Genomic DNA, 10,650 nt, shown 5'->3' on the forward strand with positions numbered 1-10,650 from the left:
TGGCTCGGCAGTGGTGGGGGGAACAATGAAACACTCGGCAGCAGGGGGGGGGATGTGGGTGCTCGGCAAGGTACACCACATGGCTGCTGGGGGAGGTGGGGTGCTGGCACCCGCCTGCCCCCGAGCCATGTGTGTACCCCCGCCAAGCCGCCCATGTCCCCCCAAGCCGTGTGTGTCCCCCTACCCCTGCTGAGCTGCCCGCATCCCCCCGAGCATGTGTGTACCCCCGCCAAGCTGCCCATGTTCCCCCAAGCCACGTGTGTCCCCCTACCCCTGCTGAGCCGCTCATGTCCCCCCTGAGCCATGCGTGTACCTGCCAAGCCGCCCATGTCCCCCACCCGAGCCACAGGCATTCCCCCACCCTGCTGAGCTGTGCATCTCCCGTTCCAGGCGCCGGGCCGGGCCAGGCCGACGAAGCCCCTGAGAGCAGCCAAGTGACCAGTGACGCGGAAAGCGAAGTCTACAGCGACACCCTGGAGCAGTTAGAGCCTGGTCAGGTAACGCTGCTCACGGAACGAACCGCCGGGGGGCCCGGGTCCAGACACCTTCGTGGTCCTGTGCCAAGAGCTCGTCCCCCCTTCCACACAGCCATTCCCCCGCTCCACTCAGCACGGTGCCCCGATTTCACACCCACCGGCTGCTGTGCCAGGCCTGGATCTGCAGCGCCGTGTCCCAGCCTGCCTCTGCTCACAGGGGTCTGACTTCCCTTCGAGCCCCTACCCCTGCCTGGTGAACCCAGTATCCCTTGCTGCCCTCTGGGTGCCTACACTGGAACACTGTTCTCCGGCCGTCCCTAGGGAACCCTGCGCCATGTGAACCTCCCAAACCTGAATCAGTCAGAGCCCTGATCACAGCTGTGCTCCCCTCCCTGTGCACCAGGCGGGGGCCTCGCTGCAGAGCATGAGCCACCTGCTCCCCTCACGTGTGTGTGGAATCAGGGAGAGAAGGACCCCTGGGGCCCTGCACTGTGCTTCGGGGCAGTGGGAGGAGAGCTTCAGCAACCAGTGGAAACTCCTTCATCCGTATGGCTGTCGGACCCCCCAGAGCTGCCACTGATGCTCCAGGGAGAGGGCAGGGGAATGGCTCTGTGGGTGGGGCTTGGTCTGATTTCATTTACTTGCACTAGGAGGAGGTGTGGCTGTGGGAATTGTGCAAATCGAAACTCAGGGTACGTCTACACTGCACGATTATTTCGAATTAGCTTAAACCGATATTACAAAACAGATCTAATAAAATCGGTTTAGCGCGTCCACAGTGGGATCCCGAACCAAAACGCACCTGGCCTCGCCACTCTAGAGCCATGTCGACCCCTCGCGAGCACCACCACACTCCCCGCCACCCGGCCGGCACTTGTGTCCCCCACACTATACCAAACAACAGGGACCCCAAACCCCTATTCCAGGTGACCCGTAACCACTGGGGCCCGCGAGCCACCCATGCCTCCCCCAAGTCATGTGTGCTACCTATGCCAAAGACCCCCACGAGCTTCATCCAACCTGAGCTGCCCCCTCCTAAGGCCACAACTGCGGTGATGCCCGCGCACCCCGCTAAACCGAAAGTAGTCCAACAGGGGCGCACTTGTCTTCTCGCTAGAGTGATGTGTGTCTCCCTAACCGCTGGCTGAGGCCCAGAAACCCCCCGTCCACCAATTTAAGCAGGACCGTCCTAACCCCCAAGGGGCCGCTAGTGTTCCCCACCTGCCAAAGCTGAGCACACCTATCCCCCTAAGCTGCATGTGTCCCCTCCTGCCAACAGCACGACCGCGACCTCCCCCCAGAGCTCATAGTCTACCCCCTGCTGGCCGCCCAGAGCCAAACCCCACATACCCCACCCCTCGCTGCCATGATGTGTCATGTGTTCCTCCAGGGGCCACCACCTGACCTCGTGGCCGCCACAAAAGCACCCACCCCCACCTTTCCCAGGGACTGCCCCCGAGCAGCATCGTGATGTAGCCCCACGCCAAGCGCCCAATGTCCCAGTGCGTACAGACCGAGTGTTGTACCCCCTAACCCCCTGCAGAATTTCCTGCCACCAGATCCGGCGCCCAAAGTAACCCGTTAGCCGGAGCATGTGTGTAACCCCCGCGCAAGCTGCCCACACTCAATCCAACGATATCCCAGGGGGCTCTAACCAAGCCCAACCGTGTCGCCCCGTAACCCCCTGTGAGGCCGCTCAGCCCCCCTGAGCCATGCGTGTACCTGCCACACGCTCAAGCCCATACCGCTCCCCAAGCTCGAGCCACAGCACCAGGTCGCGCGCGGTCACCTGCTGAGCTCGTCGCATCTCTACCCGTTGCCAGGGCAGACCGGGCCGGGCCAGGCCGACGAAGCCAAACCGGAAGCACGCCATCTAAGTGACCCAGCAGACGGGAGAAGCGAAGCTCTTAACGCACACCGTTAAACCTGGAGCTAGCTTCAGAGCTCTGGTCAGGTGAAGGTGCGTCACGCCGACCCATTAGGAACGAACCGCCGGCGCGGAGTCTCCGGGTCCAGACACCTTCGTCGCGCCCACGTGTGGAAGAGGCCGGTCCCCAACAACGCCAGCCTTTGCGAGCAACCAGCCCATACAACCCCCATTTCCAGCGACGCTCCACCTCCCACAAGGCTGCCTTGGGCCCAACAACACGCACTACGCACGGACGGGCGCCCGCAATGACTGCTCAGCGGGCTGGGTATCCGAGACGCTAGCGCCCAGTGATCCTCCAAAGCGGGTCTCCCACACCAGGGGGATGACTTGGCCCTCCTCTCGCACCCATAACAACCCAATTGCTCTGCTGAGGAATCTCCCACTAATACCCTAGTTGCAGCGCCTCCTGGGAGCCCATACACTTCTGCCGAACATCTGTTTACCTAGGCCCCCGGCAAGACCCCCAGGGGGGAACCCCATGCGACAACATGCTGACACTCGCCAAGGGGCAATACTCAAGCTCCAGAGCCCTGACACCATGGCGTGGCCACACACCTCCGCCATCATGTAGCACCAGGGGCCCCTCAGAGCCCCGGGGGGCGCGCAATCTCAGAACTCGCACCGAAGTCTCACTGGGGCAGCCAACACAACAGGGACCCCAAACCCCATTTCATGCGCCCCCTCCAAACCAAGCGGGCTTAGAATCGCGCGCAATCAGGCGAAGGGAGCAGTGACACCCCTGGGCCGGGGCCGCCACTGCGACAGATCTCGCAGGTCAGTTCGCGATCGCAGGCACAGATACAGCAACCAGGGCAGCCTTTAAACTCATCATCATAAGGGGCATAAATCGAAAAAACATACACAGGGGTCCAAATCCGCCTTAATGAGCTGTCTGCCAGAGCCCGGACCCCACTAGACGCTACTGAATGGCCCAACACACCCGCCAGGAGAGTCGGGCACAGGGACGGGAGAGCTAGAGTGGGTGGGAAGGCGTTGCTCTAAAACTTTCCATTTAACTAACAATCTAGGATGATCCGGTCGTGGTGTAAGTAGTCGGAATCCCGCTGGCAAATCGATTTTAACTCAGGGTACTTACATATCTGCAGCGATTATTTCGGGTATATGTACGTAGAGCGGTGATTTACAAACAGATTCTAATAAAATCGTTATACTGCGCGTTCACTTATGTGGGATCATGCCCCAAATACGAGAACTTGTCTTCGCGAGTCATGGTCCAGCTCATCGCACTTTCACGAGGACCCGTGACAGTCAGATGGAGCTGTGCCCCACCATAATCCCATCGCTCCCACTGTCTCCGCTCTTATGCAGCACACGAGGCGTCCCGAGAGAGGAGCACCATAGGAGACTTCCCTCATAGCTCCACACTGGAGTTCGGCTACTGGGGCACATAGAGGCATCACCCCATCGCGCTTTTTGAAGCAGCAAGACAACCCTTTGGCAGCCTTTTTTCGCAGAGTGCTTGAGGCAACACGCCATAGCACAGCAAATCCTTCCTTGTTTTTCACGTGGTGGGGGGGGGGGAAATAAACGAGGAGCTGTTCCTGACCACGCCAGATCAAATGTGTTTGAAGCCTACAGAATTGGAGCTCAGCCAAGATGCAAATAATTTTCAGAGACTGCTGTGGACTGTGGGAAAGATGGAGTCCTCAGTACCCCATCCCTTCATAGCCTTCATGAGCGTCCATTGAGTCTCTGGCTTCCCGTTAATACGCTTGTCACGCAGCGCTGTGTATCCTGGAGTTTTTATTCAAACGCTTTGCGGCATTTCGGTTCTGTAAGGGAGCTGGATACAACAGATGGTTCCATAACAGCGATCAGACCTAGTATCTCCCGTACGGTCTATGCTGGAGCTCTTTTCGATTCAGACTGTATCGGCTCAGCCGGTGCCTGATCAGAGCTCCACGCTGGGCAAGCAGGAAAGGATAATTCAAAAGTCGCGGGGCTTTTCCGTTTCCCTGCCGCTGCAAGTCCGGCAGTTCAGATTTGGCTGTCCAGAGCGGGTCAGTCTGCCACTCTGGGATGCGCCCGGAGGCCAATAACGTCGTAATTTCCGTCCACAACGAACCCTATATCCGATTATCACTACCAGAATTTCAGCGCTATCTCTCGTTTGGGAGGAGTTCGAAATCGATTAAGAGCCGTTTAAACCGATATTAATGACGACGTCGTGTGAACGGATACAGCGTTAAATCGGTATATCGGCCATTAAACCGATTTAAAGTCGCAGTGTAGACCTGGCCTTAGTGTCTCTCACCCCAGGTGTTCATGGGTGGTTCTCTGTGCTGCAGATTGGCTAAGGGACCCACTGCACTCCATGCTGTGTTTGCTCAGGCTTTTGCTGGTTGCTTCCAGCCCAGTCCTCGGGCAGCAGGATAATTCAGGGGTCACCCCAGGGCTGGGGTGGGGGGCTCACACTGAACTCACAGACTGTCAGGTACGGCCCAGCATGTCCCACTTTGCAGGTGCTGCTGTGAGATGCTTTGTGTAGGATCAGTTCTCTGTTGGGGGTATAAGATGATAGGGAAAGTCTTGTGTTTGATGGGTGGAAGCCTGGACTGGGACCCCTGGTTCTGTTCCTGGCTTTGCTGCAGCTGGGGCTAAGACACATCTCTTGTTTGTGAAATGGGGGTGATGATGCCAGGTTTAATCAAAGCCCTTGGAGACCCTTGTTGGCCGGGGGCAGAAAGGTAATTTGTTATTTGTAGGTGGCTGTTGTGTGTGAGGTGGGGAAGGGGCACAGAGCAGGGGAGCGGCTCAGCCCAGGTCACGCAGCGGGGAACCCGGGAGCCCTGACTCCCAGTCCCCTGCTCTAAGCACTAGACCAGCTGGCCTCTCCCTGCACCCAGTATCCTCGTCCCCTCTGCACCCTACGGGCTGGATGCTGCATTCCCCCAGCATAGGGGGTCTCACTACAACTCTTGCTGCTCTTTCCCCTCACGCAGGCTGGTCAGCGCGTGGCGGGGCAGAGCTGTTCCCTAAGCAGTCCTCACACAGCCAGCCTGCGTGCTGATGTCGGGCGTGAGTCCCCGGCCCGAGCACCAGAAACCTGCATGGAGGGAGAGCTGGGCGAAGGCGGAGAATCAGTCGGGTGGAGCAGCGATGGCCCCAGGCCCCTGGGCACAGAGAGAGGTGGGTGTGGCACTGGCCCTTTGGTGGGGGGCGGGGGGGCGCAGAGCCAGGGGCCTCAGACCTGGGTGGAGATGGGGCCGGGTGTGCAGGCCCTCTCTGAGTTTGCTGGTAGTGGGGTGCTGGGTGGAGGTGAGCCGGGCATGCAGGCCTGTCTCTGGGTTTGCTGGTAGTGGGGTGCTGGGTGGAGGTGGGACTGGGCATGCAGGCCTGTCTCTGGGTTTGCTGGTGGTGGGGTGCTGGGTGCGAGCTGGGTGGAGGTGAGCCAGGCGTGCAGGCCTGTCTCTGCGTTAGCTGGTAGGGCCCAGGGCTGCCAGCTGGAACCAGGGGTGCTAGTCTGCGCTCTTTGCAAAGCCCGGTGCCTCCATGGAAGGAGCTGCTCTCTGTTCCCAGGCGCTGCTGTGAGGTGCGGCTCCAGTCTGCGTTAGCTGGTAGGGCCCGGGGCTGCCAGCCGGAACCAGGGGTGCTGATCTGCGCTCTTTGCAAAGCCTTCTCTTCATCCAGCCCCAGTGTGAAGAGGGCATCACGTACCCCGCAGCAAGGCTCCTGCAAAAGTGTTTCCTGGACAGTGCTCTGGGCCTGTGGGGCCTGCAGCACGGAGGCATACAGTGCAGTCTGAGGAGCAGGACAGACCACAGGGCTGGGAGTCAGGACTCCTGGGTTCTCAGACTCACTGGGATCTCGGGCGAGCCATGTGATTTGTCTGTGCATCGTTGCAGCCACGCTGTGACTCGAGCTAGCAGTGTCCATTGGACACACTCACCATCATTCTCTTCTCCCCACCCGCACCCACAGCACATGCTGGGGCCCAGAGAGCGACACTAGGTCATGGCGCTGGGGGCTCTGTGCTGACGCTCGGTCAGACGGGGGCGGTTGGCTCAGTGCAGCTGCCTCTTGGGGATTGCAGGGCAGTGGGTTCAGGCATTGGCCAGGCTGCCAAGCTCTCTCCCCTAGCCCTGAGACGCTGGGCCTGGGCCGGGCTGGGAGCAGGGTGAGGGGCCTGTGCGGCTGGCAGTTTAGCTTGGGGTCCGCGCTGCAAGAGAAGTGATGCTGACTCCGGATGAGCATTGCCAAGCTGTTTACGCACAGCAAAGCATCGACCTGCTCCCATTGCTCTCCGGGGTGGCGGGTGGAGGGTGCTCTATTGTCTCATTAGCCATAGGGCTCTGGGTCCATACTTGGTTTGCCAGCCTGTGCTGAGCCTGCATTGCTGAGCTGTCTCCTCTTGGGAAGGGTGGCCTGTTCTCAGCCTTTGCCGTGTAGATGGGCCCTGAGTTCATGGCCTGACCACGGGCCCAGCCTTCCAGCTGTCTAGTGGCCTGACAGCCCAGGGGCCTGATGTCCTGTGGTTCCCCACAGACTCAGGGCCACCTTCTCCCATCAGCTGCCTGCCACCCCCAGGGAACAGCCCTGGGGTGAGCTTGTTATCCAGCCAGACTGCCACAATGGGCCATTTAGGGTTTGTGGTACAGACACCTGTCCCCATGGACTGAGACCCCTCCCCTACTACCCAGCTGACTTCACAGCCCGGAAACCCACTCGTTTGTGTCACACGGGCCACCAGGATGCCTCTCTGTAGACGGGCTGACGCCCAGTGTGTGCTGCCAGGGTGAGCTCTGCAGGGCAGTTCCCCGGTCGAGCGGGCAGCAGGCCATCCAGCACCAATGGCCCGGATGCCGGGAGCAAGCAAGGTGCTGATGAGTCAAGGCACCTGGGTCGCTGGCGTACTTTGCTCATAGCTGGCATCCAGCTGCACTCACTAATGCATCGGATGGATCCTGGTATGTGCCGCCCCCTGCTGGAGTTAGCACTGAGGTAGTGCTTACCCGGCCCTTCCTGACGCCTCTCCTGCCTGGGGGAACGTCTGCCTCCCTGGCCCAGGAGTCTCACCAGTCTGCCGGGAGCAGGGGCACTCTGGCCCCAGTAGCAGAACCATGAGTGCTTTGGCGAAATGATGGGCTGGGGATTGGACAGAGCTGTGCCACTGTCCCCCATCTGAGAGCATGTCCTCCCAGCTGAAGGTCACTGCCTGGCCGCCCCAGAATCCCCTGGGGGAAGTGGCTTGTATCTGACAGGGTTAGCCCCAGCCTCGCAGCACCGAGCCGCACCCTCCTGGGCTGTAACTGGCCTGGGGCTGCAGTGTCCCTACACTGCAAACTCTGGGGCAGCCGTCTAGGACGACGTCTCATCCTCCTGATCTGTCCCTCTGGCATCCTTGTCCTTCCTGCCCCACAGAGCTGCAGGCTGCCCGGGGAGCCAGGGGCTGTCCTGATGCTGACCAGGGGGACACAGCGAGCGCAGGGCTCCGGCCGGAGCTGGATGTGCAGCTGCTTGGCACCATCCGCGCCCTGCAGGACAACATGCGGAGCGTCTTGAAGAGGCTGAGCCACCTGGAAACACTGAGCACTGCGCAGGTACGTGCCCCTCACCATGCCGAGGCCACAAGGGAGCACTTTCCAGGCCGGGCTCCCCCATGCATGCACGCACCCTTGGTTAAAATCAGGAGTGGGTGGGGAGGGGATGATGGTCGCTATCAGACCGCAGGGCCTCACAGCAGCAAGGTGAGCTCCTGATGTCAGGCCCCCGGTGCCAACGGGCTCTGTTCTGGCCCGTGGCTGGGAGGCTCGGGGCTAGGCTGCCGCGCCAGCTGGAGCCTGGGATGTGCGTGGCGCTGCCGATGGCGGTTTAGCTGAGATTCTGCTCTGACGCTGACTCACAGGGTGACCCCAGCAAGTCCCTTCCCATTGGGCGGGGCGTCGGGAAAGGGACAGCGGAAGGGTGTTGTGCTGGTGTGTGAGCCCCGGGGTGCAGAGCAAGGAGACATTGCCCTAGGCTGGGGGGCAGATCCCATTATGCCCATGGAGCGGGTGTGCAGTGAAAGTGGCAGTGGTGTTTCTACATAGCAGTGAATGGGTGAGGCTGGCTCCAATCACTGTGCCCAGTTTCTCAGCCTCTCGCACCAGCCCCGTTACCCGCCAGCCCATGTGGCGCTGAGCTGAGCCTCTTTCTGTCTTTCAGAGGCGCGAGTCTGGGTCCGGCCCTCGCCCCCCGCTGGCCATGCTCGGTACGCAGGCCCGGCTGCAAGCTGCTGGCCCTGTTTCCCGGCAGTTCCTTCATCTCCCAGTCACATGCAGTGCGGCTGGGCCACCCTTGCCACAGCTGGATTACAGCTGGATCCTGGGGAGCGGTGCAGCAGGGGAGGAAGGGCCTGGCGGGGGCAGAGGGCCTGGGAGGTGCTGTCCCTGGGCATGGAGAAGGACAAGGACTCCAGAAGGAAGAAGTGGGGAGAGCCTCCAGCTGCAGCTGCCTACTGGGCTTGTGCAGCCTGGAGTGACGAGTTGACCAGCCCCAGCAGCTGGCAGAGCAGAGTCTAGGAGCCAGACCCTCGTCCACCCAAAGCCACCGCCGGTTCAGCTCAGCCATGCTCTGCGCTGATCCCAGACACGGGCCAGTGGGGTTCTGCATGCAGCTGCTGCCCGGGGTACTGGCCTCTTCAGCAAACCTGCCCCAGGTGTCTAAAGGCAGGTCCCCAGCTGGGCAGCAGAAGCAGCAGCCCGGGACTCGGGGAAACTAGGCGTCTCTTCCCAGCTTGGCCACAGGCTCCACATGGGGTCTGGGGTGAGTGTTGGGGTCCGAGCCCTGGCTGGGCCCCTTCCTCCTAGTGAGTGATGGTCCTGGGTGAGCAGGGGGCCTTCAGACCTGCCCTTGGTGTCTATGTTTTGCCTCTGTGAGATGGGGTGATGCCCCCCCATACAGCCCCCCTCCAGAGGAAGTCGGGTGAGACGCTCGCTAGTAACTATGGTGACTATGCACAAAAAATTGGGCCCTAACGCTGTGTCTCAGGCTCTCCCAAAGGGAGATGGTGATCCTGTCTCTTGGGGAGGGGGTCCGGGGTTACTGAGCTAGAGACACTAATAGAGCCAAGAACCAAAATGCAGCAGCAGCAGCAGGGGACCCTCTCCAACCCCCTGGGCCCAGCATCTGTGAACAACACAGCACCCAGGAGCCCTCAGGGTCGCTAACCCCTCCCTGTGCTTGTGCTTGTTCCTCTCTGCAGAAGCCATCCCGCTGGCCGCTGGAGGTCTCTGCTCGCACCTTACTGTTCCTCCTCGCCTGGCCCTTCATCGTCCAGTGGCTGCTGTGGCGTTTCCAGCGCAGGAAAAGGGGATTGTTCCGTCTGAACGTGCAGCACTGAGCGGAAACCCCAGGAACGCACTGCCTGGCTGGAACTTGCAGCTCAGCCATTGGGACTCAGCACCCAGCAGACCCGCAATGGGTAACGAAAGTGGTTCTCCTCCCAGGAGCTGGGAAAGGAGAACAATCCAAGTGGCGCTCGCTGGGGGAGCGACGGGCTGTCTCCCCGATGCCAGGGACAGCTCCTCTGAAGGACAGACCACTCCAGAAGTGTGGCAAGGAGCGATCGGATTCAGCACTAACTCAGCAAGCTCGGCGCCATCAGCTTGGTCGGGGGGACCCCGGCCTGTTCTGGGATCTGGCCCAAGCATGTTCTTCTCTGAGACTCCATTTCACTTGCGGGAGGACAGGGGGACACTCGTGAGACCTGCCAGCAGGCTCCTCTGTCTCTCCCCACTCGCACTTCAGGTGACCTGCACCATGCCAGTGGCAGCAGATGAAACGCCCCATTAAAGAAAAACAGCTTTTCCGCTGTCTGTTCGTGTTCGCCGTAGGGTGGCTGGTGCAGCGAGCGCGAAGCACAACAGCCAGCCTGCAAGGGAAACTGGTCCCGAGCTGAGAGGCCGTGCACCATGGAGAGAGCGGGTGGGGCAGTGCTTCGGGGGCTAGCCTACGAGACCTGAGTTCCAGTCACTGCACTGCCACGGACCCCCCATGTGACCTGGGACATCACCTAGGCCCAGATCCTCACAGCTATTTAGGTGCCTAACTCCCATTGAGTTCAGGGGGAGCACGGTCACTCAGCACCTGTGAGCAGCTGGGCCTTGGTCTCTCTGTCCCTCCCTCCCCTGTACAGTGGGGTAATGACAGTGCCCTCCCCCGGCCGTGTTGTGAGGATAAAGACATGTCAAGGGTGGTAGGAGCCAGCTAAGGGCCGTGGGCACAAGTCGTGCGGGAAGCACC

The 10,650-nt window shown here is 60.7% G+C and overlaps 1 protein-coding gene across 2 annotated transcripts in view; it reads left to right on the top strand.

Annotated features, from left to right (window-relative positions):
• Nucleotides 1–10,214, top strand: part of ACBD4 (acyl-CoA binding domain containing 4) — a 25,022-nt gene extending 14,808 nt beyond the window's left edge. The window contains exons 5-9 of one of the 2 annotated variants that reach the window (XM_075059564.1): nt 391–497; nt 5,370–5,556; nt 7,789–7,967; nt 8,572–8,617; nt 9,611–10,214. In XM_075059564.1, the coding sequence (XP_074915665.1) occupies nt 391–497; nt 5,370–5,556; nt 7,789–7,967; nt 8,572–8,617; nt 9,611–10,200 (1,109 nt within the window). In that variant the 3' untranslated portion in view covers nt 10,201–10,214. The remainder of the gene's footprint in view (nt 1–390; nt 498–5,369; nt 5,557–7,788; nt 7,968–8,571; nt 8,618–9,610) is intronic. The other variant, XM_032796931.2, reaches the window with a different exon arrangement.
• The last annotated feature ends 436 nt before the right edge of the window (nt 10,215–10,650 follow it).

Source organism: Chelonoidis abingdonii, chromosome 21 (genome assembly GCF_003597395.2).
Source record: "Chelonoidis abingdonii isolate Lonesome George chromosome 21, CheloAbing_2.0, whole genome shotgun sequence".
NCBI lineage: Eukaryota > Metazoa > Chordata > Testudines > Testudinidae > Chelonoidis > Chelonoidis abingdonii.